The sequence below is a fragment of the Stigmatopora argus genome, chromosome 22, assembly GCF_051989625.1.
Source record: "Stigmatopora argus isolate UIUO_Sarg chromosome 22, RoL_Sarg_1.0, whole genome shotgun sequence".
Classification (NCBI taxonomy): Eukaryota; Metazoa; Chordata; class Actinopteri; order Syngnathiformes; family Syngnathidae; genus Stigmatopora; species Stigmatopora argus.
Genome location: NC_135408.1, coordinates 3,179,205 through 3,199,366, shown reverse-complemented (window position 1 = coordinate 3,199,366; position 20,162 = coordinate 3,179,205). Strand labels below are relative to the sequence as shown.

Here is a 20,162-nt window from a genome sequence, read left to right as displayed (position 1 = left end):
TGGCATCTTTCATCACTAGAATTAAGGTATTTTAATGTATGAAAAACATGTTAGGCATTCTATTAGAATGCAAAAGTTACATGTTGAACAACAGTGAGGTAGTAGAGAAGTTTGCTATAATTATTGATAACTATTGTCACTTTCATCCAGATGTCAATTTGCCTTGTCTTACTGCCAAAATTCAATAGGAGGTGGCTTGATAACGATCCTAAAATGGAAGGTTCGAGCGGGTTGTGTTACAGGTAATCTTTTAATCGTAATCCACTACATGCTGTTGACATTCACAGATGAAGCTGTCTACCTACATAATGGTTGCACTGGTTTGAACTGCAAAGCTCGGCCTTATTTTCTAGTTCCAAATGAATGTGAAACCAGTACAACCATTGATCCGACCAGAGTACGAGGTGATCGAGCAACCACTTTTGTAAGCAGTGTGATGAAAGTTTGGTTGCAAAGCTTACATGATGACGCATTGGCACTATTATATTGAGCACACAGGTTCACAGGAACTGGATCTGGAGGTCGAAGGTCAAGCAAAGGGTTTTTTTTCTCCAACTCATTTGAATGTAAATGATTCCATTTAGGTTGGGCCAAATTGGTCGTTGAAGCAAAAAACCAAACAAGTGCTATGTTCTCCAACCTCACATAAATACTGGACTGCATGCTGGAAGCGTGTGCAATTTTCATAGGATGAAAAGTCGGTTGGCTGCGAGAGCATTCGTGAAAATAATGTTGTAAAGCTTTGACGTGTGAACTATTTTGGGAAAAGCACTGAAAAGAGGTGTTTTCTTTTTTTTTTAATAGAAGAAGGCAGGGTATTTGCAGTCTAGTTGGAAACCCAGTGAATTGTTTTGCTGCATTGGATACAACTTTCATTTTCTCTTTACTTTTGACAATGTCTGTTTTCTTCCTCTGTAGTTGTTTATAACACTTATTAATTGCTATTATGATCATGATTGCTACTGTTGTTACTATTACTACTACTGTTACTAATGCAACTTATTGCAAAAAAAAAAGTAAATTGCTGTCCATTTTCAGGTATTTGTCTGTAATAGCAGACCCTTCCACATGGTGTCAGTGTGCTGTGGAGCATTTTCATTACAATTCGAGAAATGTTTGTTGAATTATGTATCTAATCTACAGCTACAATACTAGGAATAATAAAATCTGGTTTAATCAAAAAATGGGTACACTGATTGTAGTTGTTAATTGGACACCAGTACAGTAATACTGGAATTGTAAAGATAATTTCATTTAGCTCTACCTGATTCGCTGACAGAGAAATGAGTGAAAAGAAGCAAATGTGATATTGTAGATAAATTCTCAGTTCAGATTGGTTTAGAAAAGTCATCTTGGTGAGCTTCACAGTGAGGTACCTGGATTCAAATCTAAGTCGGTCCAACTGTGTGGAGTTTGCATATTCTCCCCGGGCCTGCATGGGTTTTCTCTGGGTACTCCGGTTTCCTCCCACATTCCAAACACATGCATTGTAGGCTGATTGGACACTCTAAATTGCCCCTAGGTATGAGTGTGAGCATGAATGGTTGTCCGTCTCCTCGTGCCCTGCGATTGGCTGGCCAGTGGTTCAGGGTGTACCCCGCCTCTGGCCCGAAGTCAACTGGGATAAGCTCCAGCACCCCCCGCGGCCCTAGTGAACTAATATAGACATGATTAATGTATATTTTTATTTTTGAATACAAATCGATAGTTGATTTACATAGTCCTTTCAAAACAACTGCGGCTTGTCCAAAGCACTTTAAATATGTTTTTCTCTTATATTTATGTCTTGTGGATTTCAACAATTGTTGAGTTGTGTGTGTGGATTTGATCTCTTGAGACCAAGGATCACTGGTTCACTTTATGCAGTTCTTCAATGTGACCGCTAGGTTATGCTAAGTGATCACCTCGCCAGTTTGCGGGGACACGTTTCCCAGCAGCCACTTGGCCTCCCACTGAAGCAAGATGGCAGCTGTTGTCGAGAATGTTGTCAAACTGTAAGTGCTCTACTTTTTTTACATACTTCTTCCACTCGTAGGCGACAAACGCCGCGGTCAACCCCACAAGATGATTTATTTATGCAGCAAATAACCGCCTGCGATCTTGCTCATTACTCCCAATGGACGGCACCGTGAAGGTTATCGAACGCATTCGGTTCGTCGAGTGTCCTACAATGGAAGCCCAATAGTAAGCAAGCATGCATGACGTCTTTAGCCGTATGTCCGCCATGACTAAATTAAAACATTATATTTGTGCAATCAGATGGTTTATCATGTGAGTTTCGTTTCGTTGCTTTGACAATCTGTCTGACGTCGCCTTGAACCAGACAAGACAGAAGCCAGTCACGCTAACCTGCTAAACTTAGCCAAAGTTACCGTTTGTTTGAGTACAAGTTCAACATACATGAGAAGTGGATTAAATAATGACTTTATGGCACACCGTAATAATGAAATCACTGAATGCCCGTCGTTTTTAATTACGGCAGGTGCAACACCAAATTGTTATTCTGCCGCAATTCTTAAGCGTCGTCGGAACTTGTCCATGTTCTTCCCATTACTTCATAAAACTCATTATAATTGTGGATGTAAAAACTAGAAACACTGATCACCTTGTAATAGAATGAACCCTGTTTTTTTCACGCTTCGGTATTCACTTGAAAGTCTCTTGTTAATTTCATAAAAAGTTTTTTTTTTTTTTTTAATCAAGTGTAACCCTGTTTTCCCACAATTCAGCAGTGCCCCTGAACACCCCACAAAATAAGTACAGTATAACTTGTCTTTTTTTTCTTCACTAGTTTGGGAGAGCAGTACTACAGGGATGCCATGGAGCAATGCCACAACTATAATGCTCGTCTGTGCGCGGAAAGGAGCGTACGCATGCCCTTCCTCGACTCTCAAACAGGTGTGGCTCAAAGCAACTGCTACATCTGGATGGAGAAGAGGCACAGAGGCCCCGGTAGGAATCCACAATCTTCTGCTTCTCATGTGTTAAATGCGTAATATTTGTAGTAAGGCTGTACAGTGGTACCTCGACATACGATCGTAATCCATTCAGAGACTGAGATCGTATGTCGAGCTTTTCGTAACTCGAGCGAACGTTTCCCATTGAAATGAATTGAAAACAAATTAATTCGTTCCAACCCTCTGAAAAAACACCCAAAACAGGATATCGGATTGGAAAAAATGTTTTATTTCTTGTAATTCGCCATATATTGACAAAGTAATAAATAACGACTGGTTTAATAGTAATAAAATATGTTTCATAGAAGTAAAATTAGACGCATTTTGAAGGGGGAAGAGAGAGAGAGACGGACAGAGAGAGAGAGGGGGGGGGGGGGGGGGGGGGCGTTAATTCGTTCCAACCCTCTGAAAAAAAAAACACCAAAAACAGGATATTGGATTGGAAAAAATGTTTTATTCCTTCTAATTCACCATCTATGGACAAAGTAATAAATAACGAGTGGTTTAATAGTAATAAAATGTGTTTAATAGAAGTAAAATTAGACGCATTTCGCGGAGGGTAGAGACAGCGGCATACACGGAGGCGGAGAGGGGGGGTATTCGGGGGGACTTTATCCACGGCACTCGTAAACGAACAAACAAATTTAAATTAACTTGGATTAATATATACAGACAAACTCAAACATACGTTTAATGTAACTTTACACAAAACTGAATTCTAATTTTGTTTTAATGTTTTTTTTTTACCTTCGTTTTCCGGGTTAGCGGTTTGCCACGCCTCCACCCTCACGTTTGCTATCAATGGGCTGTTTGCTGTTGTATTTCCTTCAAAATATTCCGAAAATGATGCACACAAATGTCCTCACAATGAGATAACGCACGACCACTTGCCAACGAGAAGTTGTCTTAAATGAGCGATCGCGGGAGCTTCTTTCCTTAGAAAGAATAACAGGAAATGCAATAGCTGAGCTTACCCACGTATTGATTGTGGGTAATGAAATTTTATTCTGAGAAAGGGTGCCATTGCCTATCCGTGTTGTGTGTACGAGTATACTTCATTACCCAGAAAGCCCTCTTTTTGCCCGCGCATGCGCGTTGTGCGTTTCCTGGTCGATGCGTAGGAGAAACTCGTCTGAATAAATCGTTCAGTGCTCGTAGATATCTGTTATACACGAAAGAGATGCAGCAAAAAAAGACAGTGCGCTACAATGATAAACAGCCTCTCATGTCATGGCCACTTGGCTTGATCGCATCTCGAAATTTTGATCGTATCGCGGGCGAATTATTCGATCGAAATTTTCGTCGTACCATGAGCATGTCGTACTACGAGGTACCACTGTATTCAGACTGCATTCAATCAGATTACTCCTCAAAACCAATTTTTAGAGGTTGACCATGCACACTATTTTTAGAAAGTGTCCATCCGTTATTGAGCCATCTGGCAGGTTGCTATGGCTGCAACGGTGTCATTTGCATAAAGCAACGTCATGGACAGTCAAAACCTATCTGAGTTGTTCAGACTGAGTTCATACCTCCCTGTATGTGGTATCTGTTTCCCAAAATTGAGATTTCTTTGCTTTGTGACTCTTCAAATTTCAAATGATCCATTCAGTTTCCATCTAGACGGGTTCAAAATTAGATTTTGGCTTGCGGTCCAAACAAAGCCTGATTTAAATCCCCGCGAATATTGAGTCATAGAGGTTGTGACGTTCCTCAGGCAAGGCTCCGGGTCAGCTCTACACATACCCTTCCAGAAGGTGGAGGAAGAAGAGACGATGTCATCCTTCCGAGGACCACAGGCTCGTCTTTCCCCCCGTCAAGTCAGGTACCTTGTGGGAACCTCGCAAAATTTGGCGCCGCTCAAATGCCATTCTCAATCCTTATCTCTACTCTTCGCATTTGATGGCACAGAGGTGGATTTTGGACTGAAGAAGGATGCCGTCTTGTCGTCTGACGGCAGCAGCCTGGAGGCCTTGCTCAAGGGCGACTCTCTGGAGAAACGCACAGCCACAGATTTCCGAGTGTCCGAGGAAGACTCCAACCCAAGCGACTACACCGTCGCCCTGAACCCTTCCACGCGTAACCGAAAGGTCCATCAGAGTGTGCCCGTTTCTTGCCCGCACTTTTCTCCAAGGTTTTCACTCCCTGGCGCCCACATGTCTCTGCCTCAGAAAATCGTGGAGCCCGAAAACTTCCTCGATGACTTGGATGACGAAGACTATGAGGAAGACACGCCAAAAAGAAGAGGCAAAGGGAAGGGAAAGGTGATTTTCAAATCCGCCAAGGTAATACTTTTTAGTGCAGCGTTGAATGACGCCGTTCCCCTTTAGGGTCGCGGCGTGGGTGGCAGCAGCAGGAGGAAGCTGGACTCGGCAGCGTTGGAGGAGCGCGACAAGCCATACGCTTGCGACAGTGAGTGGCGCTAAACGCCCGCGACTTTGTCTGGGCTTTCTTCGTTTGGTGTGCGCTTTCTGAAATTCTGGTGGCTGGTGAAGCGACTGTAGACTTCATCTGCTTGTGTGTTATTTTCTACTTGACTGATGGCATTCTTCTGAGTGTCTGTCTGTGCTTTCTTGTCTCCTCCCCTCTCTTTCAGACACTATCAAACAAAAGCATATTTCCAAACCTTCTGAAAAAGGTATATCAGCTTCTTTCTTACATCTCCTGCATGTCACATGCTCGCTTGTCTGTAACTTGTGCTTTGTACGAACCGCACCGTGACTTATTTTTACGGGATGTTTGGTTGCTGTAACACAATGAAAGCACTTTTTCTGCAACTTTTTCTACACTTAAATGGAGAGAAGCAAGAGTTTTTCTTGGAACTTGCGATCCATTCCTTGTGTTTTCACTTTGCACTCTTCATCTTTTAGTCATTTTTATTTGCTCGTGATTATTTTAGATTCAATTTCCCACTCCTATGTGTCCATATATTCAATATTATATGTATTTGTACCATTATTTATTCTTTTAGAAACCGCCTATTAATATTTTAGACTATACTAAAATTTCACTGGTGCCAAACTAAGTTAAATCGCTTCATATGGCAAATACTTTTAAGGTAGTAACGAGCATTACATTTAACCACACCCACGTTTCCTCCTTTAATAGGCAATTTTGTCCCTTTAGCACAAACGTTTAGACTTTAGAGCCAAACCTGTGTGTGCCTTTGGCGTCACTAAATGAAAGAACAACTTTGTCTTTGGCTTTTATCTCATGACACTCACGTGAGCACATCAAAGTTTCCCTTCACTATGCACACGCTATATTAACAAAGCCCTGTAAAATGTCCTTCATATGTTGCATTTGTAAATGAAATTCAACAGGTTTGAATATGACAAAAAATCACTTTCAATCCCGAGTCAAGATTTCTGACTACCATACAAATAATATCTTAAAATATACCAGTTAATAGTACAAGGATGGTAGAACCTACAAAGTTCAACCATGGCCTTATATGGAATTGTAGTACAAAATGTAATAGAATGTACATATGATTGCAGAAAATTTGATCACCTGAAGATTTCAGGAATAGGAAGCCCTTTTGTACAACAATACAATCCTGGCACCTGGCGGCTTATGACTGCCATTGCTGGAATTTAGACGTGGTAGTGTGCAAGTTTGTATATTTTTGATGATTCCGGTCTGTGTAAAGTAATATTTATTCCATGAAATATATGAATTGCCTTGATAGTTTTTTTTTCAACGGTTAGCATTTGAACACATTCGCATTGCCAAAACATCTGTCGCGGCACTCGGGTGTCCCATCAGAACCCCTCCTCGGCACGGGTGGTCGTTTGTCACACTGATTTTTGTCATTTCCGGTGTTGGGGTCAGTCTGCGGCAAACGCTACAAAAACCGCCCCGGCCTGAGCTACCACTACACCCACTCGCACCTGGCCGACGAAGAGGGCGAAGACCGCGAGGAGAGCGAGGACAGCGAGCTACCATCGCTGCCGCCTTCGGCGCCCAAAAGTAAGTTGTCAGTGCCCGATTTATGCCCTCCTGTACTCATTTAGTGAATATTTTTCTCCTTTTTGTCATCCTCAGCTCCTAAGAAAGGCCCGGATGGGTTGGCCCTGCCCAATAAGTATTGCGACTTCTGCCTGGGAGACTCCAGAACCAACCATAAGACAGGCCAATCCGAAGAACTGGTCTCCTGTTCCGACTGCGGACGCTCGGGTTTGTGAGCGATTGATCCCCATTTGCGACCAAAAAGTGCACGGGGGTAATCCAATATTTGTCCTGGCTTCAGGCCATCCGTCCTGCCTGCAGTTCACGCCCGTCATGATGGCCGCCGTCAAGACCTACCGCTGGCAGTGCATCGAGTGCAAGTGCTGTCACATGTGCGGCACATCAGAGAATGACGTCAGTACACACGCAAACGCGCGGGGCCTGATTAAGCTCTCGAGTCAGTCGAAGTAGTCAAACTATTTCATCTTCTCTTGTCTTTTTTTTAGGACCAGCTGCTCTTCTGCGATGACTGCGATCGAGGTTACCATATGTATTGCCTCAAACCACCCATGGCTGAACCCCCAGAGGGTACGTGGGCACATTTTTTTAACATTTTGCATACAAGACTAATTTATCTGTCTACAAGAAATAACATTGAACCTTATGGTTCCTGCTTTAAATGGTATATATCTCATGTATTTTCCTTATGAACACCAAAACATTGTATTTCTCCTCCCTGGCCACCCATTGACATTGATGGGTAAACGAGAGTAATGAACTGTTTCAACATTGACTATTGAAGAGGAAAAAAGTTGAGGCAAAGATAACCAGCGTCGGCTTTCTCTTAGCAAGTTTTTCTTAAAAAATGATCTTAAATGATCAGGAAATGACGACACCTAATGCAGGACCAAAAAACAACGACAACAACAAACACAACAAAGCTAAATACAATTAGCCATGAATGAAAGATTAAACATAGGACCATGCATTGCGATGCCTTTGAGAAGATTCGGCCCAACCTTCTTCAATCATACACTTTACTATTTCATAGACAAATAGACCTTTTGATGCCAGCCCACAAATGAACCTGTAAGGGCATCCGTGTGCCTCACACCAAAATAAAAATCCCCTATTCAGCTGCACTAGCGCCACAATAACCTATCAGCAACAGTGGCCTTGCTACAGTAAAAAAAGCTGCGAGCTCCCATTCATACAATATCTTCCACAAATAGTCAGAGGTTACAGATACATGGCGAGTAACACAATGTGAAAAACGCTGGTAAAATGAAATAATAAGCAGAATGTCTGACTACGTATATTGATCTGCACTGCGAAATAACTTTGGCAACAACAACAAAAATACAATCGCAAGTAAAAAACCAAAAAACAGCATCGACTGAGCCCAAGGTGACATTCTAAGATGCATTCACTGTTTGGCGTTGAGGGACACGTCGAAGCCATTTTGACCGACTGGGAGAGGTTGGCAGTCGTAGTCATTTTAGTTCAAATGAACTCCAAAAGGCTATTAAATCAGATTGCAATACAACCCATTAAAAGAAACAATGTGTTGGTCTCTTCAGGGAGCTGGAGCTGTCACCTGTGCGTGGACCTCCTGAAAGACAAAGCGTCCATCTACCAGAAGCCGGATGCACCACCTTCATGATGGCCGCTGTTTCTGCGCACGCTCTGGCATAACCAAAGGGAGGCTGCTATTGGTCCAAAGGGAAAGTAGAGATCAGCGTGACTTTCTCGCTCTTCAACCCACAAGCAGAACTCTTCTTACTTGCTGGATTTGAGTAGCATGCCAGGTGAGGAAACATTTTTTTTTTTGCAATTAAAATTCCAAAGTACCTCTATTCCCGGCACACTTTAGTGGACATCCACCCAGGTTCATTTAAATTCAGGAGATTTTCACGTCAACACGTCACAAAAAGCTTCAAGACCACAAAAGGTGTAACATGTACAAGTGAATATTTGCTCACTTGAGAGTAGTTATGCTTACACTGATGTGCTTTTAGGGATTTAGCAATTATTATATGCACCAGTTCCAAAGTTGTTCTTGAAAGAAAGGCACGATTTATTAAGAAAACGTTTTTTTTTCAATGATGGTAACAGAATTCTTTGTTACCGAGCACTTTTCTTTCAGAAAGGATATTGGCCAAGATTCTAAACAGTTGTGTATACTTACATAAAATCAAAGATTTAATACAAGGGCTGTATCAAAGTTTTTATGCTTGCAAAGATGAAAAGATTATTCAAGTTTTAAATATTGTTTTTACCATAGTGGTAGTTAGCCACTTTTAAGAAATGCTTGGCCCATTATGTGAAGTAGTTGTGGAATAGTCCTCCAAGGATCATTTTATATATCTTGCAATAAGAAAGGAAATCTTTTAACTTTAACGTTAAGAACTCTGGGTTGAAGGACTTTAGTAACATGCAGAATTTCTTCCAATAAACCCAAATGTTAAGGTTTTCATTGCTGTGTTGTAACAGTTAGCAGCCCTTTCTATATTTATCCTACATTGCAGCACCATGTGGTTCCTTTTTTTGTTTTTAGTCATCATCTGCAGCCTCTTAAGAGGTGATTTGCTGCTACAGAATGCTCAATTGGTGCTTCTTACACAATTGTGAAAAGTTCCAAAAGTATTGGCTTCAGATTTTTAGAGTTGTTATTTTTTTGTTTCAAAGTATGATCACTGTAGGCCACTTCTCATTGGCCGATTGCTGAATTGTCCCAATGTACCTTTCACTGTAGGAAAATAAAAAAGAAAAGGAAAGTGTCTTGGTGCTTCATTAGGCAACCGAGGACACAATCAAATGAGAAAAGTTGAGCTAGTACTTCTATTTTTTTTCAAATCACAGAAACATTGTTGCAGTATTTTATTGCACTCAAGATATGTCTATAATCAAATGCCTGGTAAAAATTCTAATCTATCACATTTGAAAATAAACTCAACATTTATGCCAAACGGCAGTTAAATAAAAACATTCAATCTTCGGTTTCCAATTGATTTGTGCCTTCTTACACAAATCTGCTGCGCGTCAACCGTCCTAAGATGATGTTCTACACACCGAAACATTTGCAGGATTTAATCGTACAATCTAATTTAAATATCAAAAACAGCCACATAACTCAGTCGCAAACAGATTCACATTGCTACAAATCTAAGATTCAACATGTACAAAAAGTAATAATTATACATCCATTTTGAAATCAAATCACTTGGGTGGAACATTTAAGACTTACAAGGTTTAAAATATCCTTTTTACCAAAATGGGGTAGTTTACTTAGCTCAAAGAAAAATATTAGCAGTTTTTTTTATGATAAAAGGAGCAGTGTGGCTCTTATTGCATTTCATTTATAAACATTACGGTTTGTGCTTGACAAGGGAAATATTCCACCAAAGTAAATCAATCTGATTTGAATTCTATGAGAAGACATTCTTTGTACCACAGTGTGACATTTTCAACGAAACTAAACTCAAAGTTTGTGACACTCATTAAATATTCATCCTGTATTTTAATCGTATATTGCCTCTTTAAACACTTAATGTATATTATGTTGTACCAATTAAAGTAGAGGTTGGTAATGTGCATTTCTATCCAATCTCCACTACTAACATTCAAAGATGTAAATCTTACACTCAGTTATAGACGACAATAAATACTGTTGTTGTTTTTTTTAAGCTCAGTGGGCAACAAAATTGGGACCGATAGGCGTTGTCAAACCGCAAGAAATCAAATCCTTGTAATTTTAAAGTGCTATTGTTAACCTTTTGACTGCCCAATGCTATACTTAGCATCTATTTCCTTCTTTTGCATAATATTCTGATGTTGTGGGGACCCTTTCCCACCCCCATATACCAATATTAGCTTTCTGAGATCATTCATTAAATATTTTTGGGGGAAAAATATAACTTTGCAGTTTAAAAGTCCAGTAAAAGGTTCATGCACACTCGTTTACTTTCTTTTCAAACAGCTGTTTTGCGGAGGAAGATTGTTTCTTCGAGCTGGCCAGAGATGGCAGCACCTAAGCATTTTTTTTGTTTCTACAGGGTAGCAAGGCGCTAACTTCAAAACGTTTCTGGCATCCGTTTTAATTTTTTCAAAAATGTGTTTTGGGCAGTCAAAGGGTTAAGAGAGCAAAAAGGAGAGATGGCAGAAGTTGGCACCTCATCGATGTTATTTAACTTCACATTTGCCCAAAAAGGATAGAGCAGAGCAGGAAGATGGCGTAGAGGAACAAGAGGCCCAAACCCAGACGGCGATCCAGCCTCCAGCGATTCAGATGAACACTCATCACCTGCAAGAATCACTGAGATTGAGTGCTATTTTGCGACATTAACAACAAGTTCGCGGCGATTGGGGGGACTCACGGTGAGGAATACGGAGGCCAGCAGTAGGACCACTGAATAGACCAGGCCTTTGTTGTTGATGGACACCTGCGAGAAAAGCACACTTCAAATGGGAGCATCCGTTCTGGGGCAGTAAGAGAGGGCATCGATACGTGCGTACAGATGAGCCGTGGTCTACCACGAGGGTCCGCAAAGCCCACGGGAAACCCAAACCTAGCAGGATGTCGAAGATGTTGCTGCCGATGGAGTTGGACACAGCCATGTCCCCCATGCCTAAAAAAAGATGGCTAACATGACATCCCACCCTAAACTATTTCATTTCAAATCCAAAATTGTTTCACATATGTATACAGACGCTCCCCTACTTACGAACATTCGAGTTGCGAACAACGGTACATACGAACATGTCTGCGAATATGGCATATGTCGAAAAATGTTCGGAAAGAGATGCTGTAAGTTCGTAAGTTAGATTTTGTATTGCGCGCCTTTTTCCGAGTAGTGATTCTTTCCGCCGCTAATAACGGCGCTTGGCGCTGTGAGAGGGAGAAGGAGGAGGAAGAAATGCCTGTCCCCATGAAGAAATTCGAGACGAAACTCATCTCACTCTTCGAGCAGCAAGACCCAAATATTGAACGTTGGACAAAGGTTGCAAATCAATTGAATGATGCCATACAGTGCTACCTCATCATTTATGATGAAAAAAAGAAGAAAACTGTGCAATCGTCGTTAGATCGCTTCTTTTGGCCAGTTTCTAGTAAATCCTCCAAGGAAGATACTCATCAACCCTCATCTTCTTCTCCTCGACCCTCAACTTCTTCCTACATTGAAGTTACGGAGGAGGAAGTAACTTTTGAAGCCCATTCCAGCGACCTACGAAGACCCTCTCATGATATAAAATCCTCCTCTTCCTCCTCCTCCATCGCCTTAAGCATCGAGTACATCTTCCAAAAGTAAGTTAAACTTCATTTTATTTATCTTATTACGTACATGTACATACTGTGTGTTACTTATACAAGCCTTAAACATATTTATATAAACCTTCAATATACTTATATAGGCCTTAAATATAAATTATAATACAAAATATATAAACTGAAGCAACTTACGAACAAATTAACCTTACGAACAATCGCTCGGAACGTAACTCGTTTGTAAGTAGGGGAGCGTCTGTATATTCAAAGTGGATTTACTTGTTTTATTAAATTGGTCAGTTAGATAAATTGAGAAAATTGAAATTAGCTTTTTCCCGCTTTTAAAATCATTCAATACAATAAATTACAAACTTATTAAGAATGACTTAGAGTACACCTTATTTTAAGAATATTGAAAAAATATACACAATTTGATTTATCATATTTATAATATCATTTTCTATTAAATAGTTTGAAGATTTTCGGTCCACAATATGAACATAGTAAAGTTAACATGAACCTATCTGCTTACAAATTTAAAAAATATGATTAATTATAATTTTTACACTTTTGGTTTCTTACAATATATAAGGTTTCTATTTCATTGAATTATCGGTTGGTTGCGTGTTAAAAATCAAAATAAATGATTAACTCATTCACAAAACCCCTAAAATGAGTTATTGTAATTAGATTTTTTTAAAGGGTAAATTAGACAGAATTTGAATTGGCATATCGTTTAAAAAATATAAATAATAAAATGAAAAATTGTGTTTTTTTTTTATTTTAGAAAAAAAAGTCAAGTTGACCATTCCAAAATGTTACATATTTGTAGTTGCATACATTTATTTGCCTAGCATCATGTAGGAAGATTATTTCCATTTGTCAAAACCGTTGAGGGACTCACCTTGTCTGGCGACGATGAGGCTGGCCATGCAATCAGGCACGCTTGTGCCGGCCGCCAGGAAAGTGATTCCCATGATGTAGTCGGGGATGTCTAACGTGAAGCTCACAATGGTGACCTGATTGAACAGCGGCGTGGCCGCATCACAACGCGTCACGTCTCAACCATGGGTGGGACTGCAGCGGCGGCACCTGGTCCTTACCATCCACACCATGAGGTAGGAGAAGATGCCGATCCACAGCGTGGAGGCCGCAAAGGTGACCATGAACCAGCGGTGCCAGCGCGGGAATACGCAGTTGGGCACCGTGCAGTAAAGCAGGACGCCCAGCGGCCACGTGACCAGCCACTTGATTCTGGCGGAGCAGCCGCCTGTAGCCGCACGCGTTTCACGCTCAGAATGGCGTTAAGTCGACGCCATCACCCGGTCGAGCTTCCTTACCCGGGATGCGCAAGGGGTTGAAGCCGGTGTCGTCGTCCACTTCCGGCTTGTCTCCGGACTCACCGTGTCTGAAGCCGTCCCCGTTTTCCAGAGCGCAGGAGCCCGTCTTAGGACTGTCGGTCGACCCCGGGCTGGCCCCGCCGCCGGATGAACTCCGGATGAGCCTCTGCCTCTGAGAAGAAGAAAAAAACATTTTAAAGAAGGAAAGCGAGTCCCTCGTGCCGACGCAGACTTCCGACATGCCACCTCGCTGATTAGCACGCGTCCCGCCATGGATAGTCTCGTCCGTGGCGAGAAGTGCGGCGTGATCATGACACGCAGGCCGGCTTCAGGGAAAGAGAGTTTGTGAGGACTGAGGATGAGAAGTTCGTCTACCATGACGACTGCAGTGCTCTCCTCGTGATGGACTTGACCTGAAGACAGACAGAAAACCTTACATTACTTTTTTCCGGTACACGGTCGATTGGTCGCCGAATTTTTGGTCGCCGGTCTTTTGGTCGCCGGTCTTTTGGTCGCCGGTCTTTTGGTCGCCGGTCTTTTGGTCGCCTGGAAGGTTATTGATAATTACCATTTAAATCGTTCCTCAAATTCCCTAAATACAAACTGCGAATTACTATTTAGTCATACTTAATGCCCTAGTAATTAGGCTAAAGAAAAGCTCCCAATTTCCCAGACTTTTATTGTTTTTTGTTGGAGTACTTGTTAAGACCCTGACGGACGTCTTAAAGGTACAACGCATGTACATACAAACTCTTATACACTCACGTCGGCTCAGTGAAATTGCTCATGGCCATTGTTGGCTTTTATTGATGTGTAGACCGTGTTGTTTTACCTTGTTTTGTCGCCGGTCTTTTGGTCGTTGGTCTTTTGGTCGCCGCTCTTTTGGTCGCCCGTTGTCGCGGTCAGGGCGACCAAAAGACGGCGACCAATCGACTGCACACGTTTTTTCCCTCCCTTTCCAACCGAAGTTGTGTTATTAAATGTTTCCCTCGATTCCAAAACAAACACACGAGAAGCGCCGCCATTTTCCAGACCTTTGTTTAAGAGTGCCAAGGGAGTGCGGCAGGCTGGAGCGTCGTCTGCTATTTTGTCCTCTCTGCCGTCGTCCGACACGACGCAACACGGGCCGCTGTGCCGGAAGCGTCGCGTCACGAATGTCAGAAGGCGAGTGTTGAACCTGCCAACGGGCAAATGTGACGCATCATTTAAAAGGTCATGGCTCAGACGAGATGAGCGTGCGTGGCTTCTCACTTCATGATGATGATGTAGATGGCGTACATGGTCATGAGGAGTAAGGACTCCCACCTGGGAAGAACACAGAAAGTCAAACGAAAGCAAAATTGATCTAAAGGATAAAATGAAATGGAAGTAGACGAGAGGTTGATTGGACGTCTATCACCATCAACCAATTGACCCACTTAAGTACTGTTTCGTTACGTTCCAAAAAAGAAAAATAAGTGTTCATGCATTCCACGTTGACTTTGTGGTACAACCCTGTAGTCGGGCTTTTTAAGTGAGCAGATTTTAACATCAAATTAACCACATAAAAATATTTTTCCCCTCTTCATTTATGCTACTGTTGTTAGCTAGAGTGGATTAGGGAACTAAATTATTTATTGCTTTATTACTATTACAGAGCTGCCAAATACTAGGAATAATTCGTAGTTTACTAAGCCAGTCTTTACCAAACTATTAAATATGTATTTTGTGTCAAAACTAGTATGAAAAATATATTTATTCTAATTAACAGCAATGGACTCTGGAATACTTTTCATCCAAAATTCCCGTAAATTCAAGGGTACAAAAAGACAGTGGTGGCTTTTTGGCTTTAACGTCAATCATGTTCACCATTGTTAATTGGTCCGATTCCTTCTCTTTCCACCCTCACCAGTCTTAAATTGCAGATCCCCAATTTCAGAGCATCTCCTGTAATTTGTGTTTTTTTGTTGTTGTTGTTGTTGTTTTTTAATTGTTTTGTTATTATAACCAAAACAATCAAACAATGTGTAGTGTCCCTGGAACACTGGTGTTTCAATTTAACCAACTTGACCAGAAAAAGTTTGTGTGGTTTAACGTAGACTTGGATCTTTGTGTTGATTATTTTCTTTCAACCAATGAGTTACTCAAGGACATCACAATAAATCCAATCATTTCACGCCAACCATAGTAATGTAATTTCCTCATTTGAAACGATGTTTATCATTCACTGCTATTGACGGCGTCCAATCCTGCAGCAGGTCCGTCCCCTCCCAGTTGTCAGTGGCGGCAAAACATGATCTCTCACTGCTAGCCTCTCAGATCAAATGGAAGTGCGCGCGTTCAAGGCCGACGCTGATGATGTAATACGATCGCGCTGGCAACAACACCTCGGCAGATGCGTTTTGTAGCGCCAACAATTTGATCCAATCACACAGCCTCACATGCACTTCTGAGGATTACTTCAGTTTTGTCATTTGAAATAAAATCCAAAATCATTTGTCACCGCTTGGGCGCAATACAGACGCTCCCCTACTTACGAACGCAATTGGTTCCGAGCGATTGTTCATAAGTTGAATTTGTTTGTAAGTTGATTCAGTGCTATATTTTGTATTATAATTTATGTTTAAGGCCGATATAAGTATATTGAAGGTTTATATAAGTGCATTTGTATGTTTAAGGCTTGTATAAGTAACACGCATTGGTTTGTACTGAAAAAAAAACATTTAATAAAATGGAGAGAATATGTACAGTACTGTAGAGAGAGAGAGAGAGAGATTTATGTATTAGAAACTGGCCAAAAGAAGCGACCTAATGACGATTGCAGTTTTCTTCTTTTTTTCATCATAAATGATGCGGTAGCACTGTATGGCATCATTCAATGGATTTGCAAACTTTGTGGAACGTTCAATATTTGGGTCCTGCTGCTCGATCTTTCTGTTTATAAATGGTACTGACGGTCGAACGATTCAATGCCCGTGAAACGCTCACCACTCTCACGTGCATCAAGCTTCGTTATTATTGCCACTCGTTTCAAATGAAATGGCTTGCCTCTTCCTTGCAACTCCCTCAATAGAAGCCTTTAGCTTTTTACCAAGCATATTCAATATTGGATGCATGAGATATTTAATGATACAAATGAAAAAGGTTCTTTGCACACTGGAGATACATTCACGCACTTCCGCACTGCAACGAAGAAGAAGGTAGATGCTGGGTGAGCTGAGCTCTCACAGCGCCAGGCGTCGGTATTAGCGGCGGAAAGAAGTACTACTCCGAAAAAGGCGCGAAATACAAAATTGGACTTGCGAACATTTTTGGACTTAAACGCAATTTGCAGATATGTTCGTATGTACTGTTGTTCGTAAGTTGAATGTTCGTAAGTAGTGGAGCGTCTGTATATAGTAAGGCTTTTTTCTTTAAAAAATCGACATAGTATAGTAAGGCTAAGAAAGTCGGAGAATAAATCTGACTTCTGATTCTTCTCCTAGTTATTGCTGTGGTCCAGTGGCAAAAATATTGGTTCAGAACTTGAGGTGGGAATCAGGAGTGAGTTCAATTCCAGTCTTTGCAATTCACAAATTGTTTATTGAGGTAATGAAAAGGATAAATATAACTTCCAATCACTTCATTTCAGAAGTCACTGTGGTCCAGTTGCAAAGACAATGGGTCAGAACTTCAGGTGGACTCAAGTTCAAATCAGGAATGAGTTCAATTCCGCTCTTTGCAATTCTCAAATTGTTTATTGAGGTAATGAAAAGGATAGATATAACTTCCAATCACATCATTTCAGAAGTCACTGTGGTCCAGTGGCAAAGACAATGGGTCAGAACTTCAGGTGGACTCAAGTTCAAATCAGGAATGAGTTCAATTCCGCTCTTTGCAATTCTCAAATTGTTTATTGAGGTAATGAAAAGGATAGATATAACTTCCAATCACATCATTTGAGAAGTCACTGTGGTCCAGTGGCAAAGACAATGGGTCAGAACTTCAGGTGGACTCAAGTTCAAATCAGGAATGAGTTCAATTCCACTCTTTGCAATTCTCAAATTGTTTATTTAGGTAATGAAAAGGATAAATATAACTTCCAATCATGTATAGGCGGGCCGCCTCGTGGTGTAGTGGGTAAGTCACCTGCCTGCGACGTGGGTGTCGAGGGTTCACGTCCCGGTGTCGCCAGTCAACGACTGTATGGTGTCGGCAGTCGGCCGAAGGCCGACTGTCGAACACCACCAGGAACCCCCCCTCCCAACTGTCTTCCGGTCAGCCGAAGGCTGACCGGAATTATTGTTTTGCTGAAAAAAATGACTAAGTCTTTATTTGAATGAAAAAAGGATTACCCATTTACTGAACTACTAGTGTAGTGATTAGTCAAACGAGAGCGGGATTCGAACCCCATCTCCCACATGGCAGTCAAATCCACTAACTTGAGGTCTGTCTGACCCATTGTCTTTGCCACTGGACCACAGTGACTTCTGAAATGAGATGATTGGAAGTTATATTTATCATTTTCATCACCTCAATAAACAATTTGAAATTTGCAAAGAGTGGACTTGAACTCACTCCAGATTTGAACTTGTGTCCAACTTCAATTTCAACCCATTGTTCTTGCCACTGGACCACAGTGTCTTCTGAAATGATGTGATTGGAAGTTATATTTATCCTTTTAATTACCTCAATAAACAATTTGAGAATTGCAAAGAGTGGAATCAAACTCACTTCTGATTTGAACTTGAGTCCACCTGAAGTTCTGACCCATTGTCTTTGCCACTGCACCACTGTAAAGTTGGAAGTTGTATTTATCCTTTTCATTACCTCAATAAACAATTCGAGAATTGCAACGTGTGGAATTGAACTCACTCCTGATTCCCGTCTCATGTTCTGACCCAATGATTTTGCCAGTGGACCACAGCAACAACTAGAAGGTAAGGAATCAGAAGTCAGATTTATTCTCCGACTCTCTTAGCCTTACTTGCTGTCATTTTTTAAAGGAAAAAAAGCCTTACTATACTATGTCGTTTTTTAAGAAAAGAAGCCTTACTATACAATATCGTTTTTTAAGAAAAAAAGGCTTCCTCTACTATGTCGTTTTTCAAGAAAAAAAGCCATGCTATACTATGTCGTTTTTTAGGAAAAAAAGCCTTACTATACTATGTCGTTTTTTAAAGGAAAAAAGCCATACTATACTATGTCGTTTTTTAGGGGGGAACGCCATACTATACTATGTCGTTTTTTAGGGAAAAAGCCTTCCTCGACTATGTCGTTTTTCAAGAAAAAAAGCCATGCTATACTATGTCGTTTTTAGGGGGGAAAAGCCATACTATACTATGTCGTTTTTTAAGGAAAAAAAGCCTTACTATACTATGTCGTTTTTTAAGAAAAAAAGCCATACTATACTATGTCGTTTTTTAAAGGAAAAAAGCCATACTATACTATGTGGTTTTTTAAGGAAAAAAGCCATACTATACTATGTCGTTTTTTAGTGGGAAAAGCCATACTATACTATGACGTTTTTCAAGAAAAAAAGCCATGCTATACTATGTCGTTTTTTTAGGGGGAAAAAGCCATACTATACTATGTCGTTTTTTTAGGAAAAAAAGCCTTACTATACTATGTCGTTTTTTAAGAAAAAAAGCCTTACTATACATGGTCTTTTTTAAACAAAAAAGCCTTACTATACATGGTCATTTTTTAAGAAAAAAGCCTTACTATACATGGTCTTTTTTGTAAATAAAAAGCCTTACTATACTATGTCGTTTTTAAAGACAAAAAAGCCTTACTATACTGTGTCGTTTTTAAAGAAAATAAGCCTTACTATACTATGTCGTCTTTAAAGAAAAAAGCCTATACTATGTTGTTTTTTAAGAAAAAAGCCTTACTATACTATGTCGTTTTTTTAAAGAAAAAAGCCTTACAATACTATGTCATTTTTTAAGAAAAAAAGCCTTACTATACTATGTCGTCTTTTAAGAAAAACGCTTTACTGTACATGGTCGTTTTTTTTTAATAAAAAAGCCTACATGGTCATTTTTTAATAAAAACCCTTAATATACATGGTCATTTTTAAAGAAAAAAGCCTGACTATATATACATAGTATTTATTTTTTAAACAAATAAAAGCTTTACTTTACATAGACCACTTTTTTTAAAAGAAAAAGCCTTACGATGTCCAGCCATTCAAGTCATTTTGCATGCCAGCTTTACGTTTGTACCAAATCTCGGGGTATTCTTTGCTCAGTTATGAAGCACGTCTAATAAGATGAATAAATATTTGACATTATCGTCGACAAGGAAAAAAGAGTGTCGCCAAACTTTCGTCAAAACATATACAGACACTCCCCTACTTACGAACGCAATTGGTTCCGAGCTGGTTCATAAGTTGAATTCGTTTGTAAGTTGATTCAGTGCTATATTTTGTATTATAATTTATGTTTAAGGCCGATATAAGTATATTGAAGGTTTATATAAGTGCATTTGTATGTTTAAGGACTTGCGAACATTTTTGGACTTAAACACAATTTGCAGACATGTTCGTATGTACCGTTGTTCGTAAGTTGAATGTTCGTAAGTAGGGGAGCGTCTGTATTCAATTTAGAACACAAATTTGATGCTGTAGCACCAATACGGTGTTAACCCAAATGATTTATCCCACGAATACGGATAAAATCCACTGCA

The 20,162-nt window shown here is 40.4% G+C and overlaps 2 protein-coding genes and 1 long non-coding RNA gene across 8 annotated transcripts in view; 1 reads left to right on the top strand and 2 right to left on the bottom strand.

Annotated features, from left to right (window-relative positions):
- Nucleotides 1-1,832: 1,832 nt before the first annotated feature.
- Nucleotides 1,833-9,685, top strand: dpf2 (double PHD fingers 2). Of its 4 annotated transcripts, none has more exons than XM_077591775.1 (12): nucleotides 1,833-1,994; nucleotides 2,792-2,952; nucleotides 4,675-4,782; nucleotides 4,869-5,047; nucleotides 5,129-5,221; nucleotides 5,288-5,369; nucleotides 5,554-5,595; nucleotides 6,792-6,929; nucleotides 7,005-7,136; nucleotides 7,210-7,322; nucleotides 7,415-7,496; nucleotides 8,489-9,685. In XM_077591775.1, exons 1-12 carry the CDS (start codon nucleotides 1,963-1,965, stop codon nucleotides 8,569-8,571), a joined length of 1,245 nt encoding a protein of 414 aa, XP_077447901.1. In that variant the 5' UTR covers nucleotides 1,833-1,962; the 3' UTR covers nucleotides 8,572-9,685. The 4 variants fall into 4 exon arrangements, with proteins under 4 accessions (XP_077447901.1, XP_077447903.1, XP_077447900.1 ...); XM_077591774.1 differs by having other exon boundaries at nucleotides 1,892-2,184; XM_077591777.1 differs by lacking the exon at nucleotides 5,554-5,595.
- Nucleotides 9,686-9,773: 88 nt separating this feature from the next.
- The window catches only part of LOC144067804 (sodium/potassium/calcium exchanger 3), a 29,846-nt gene continuing 19,457 nt past the window's right edge, over nucleotides 9,774-20,162 (bottom strand). For 2 of the 3 annotated variants that reach the window (XM_077591772.1, XM_077591771.1), the window contains 8 exons: nucleotides 14,766-14,819; nucleotides 14,549-14,691; nucleotides 13,761-13,927; nucleotides 13,515-13,686; nucleotides 13,278-13,444; nucleotides 13,079-13,193; nucleotides 11,285-11,536; nucleotides 9,774-11,211 (listed from right to left, as the gene is read on the bottom strand). In XM_077591772.1, the coding sequence (XP_077447898.1) occupies nucleotides 10,982-11,211; nucleotides 11,285-11,536; nucleotides 13,079-13,193; nucleotides 13,278-13,444; nucleotides 13,515-13,686; nucleotides 13,761-13,927; nucleotides 14,549-14,691; nucleotides 14,766-14,819 (1,300 nt within the window). In that variant the 3' untranslated portion in view covers nucleotides 9,774-10,981. The remainder of the gene's footprint in view (nucleotides 11,212-11,284; nucleotides 11,537-13,078; nucleotides 13,194-13,277; nucleotides 13,445-13,514; nucleotides 13,687-13,760; nucleotides 13,928-14,548; nucleotides 14,692-14,765; nucleotides 14,820-20,162) is intronic. The other variant, XM_077591773.1, reaches the window with a different exon arrangement.
- On the bottom strand, nucleotides 17,461-18,242 carry LOC144067807 (uncharacterized). Its single transcript, XR_013298041.1, has 3 exons — nucleotides 18,207-18,242; nucleotides 18,051-18,118; nucleotides 17,461-17,962 (listed from the first exon to the last, which is right to left on the bottom strand). It is a non-coding gene; the product is annotated as an uncharacterized LOC144067807 (long non-coding RNA).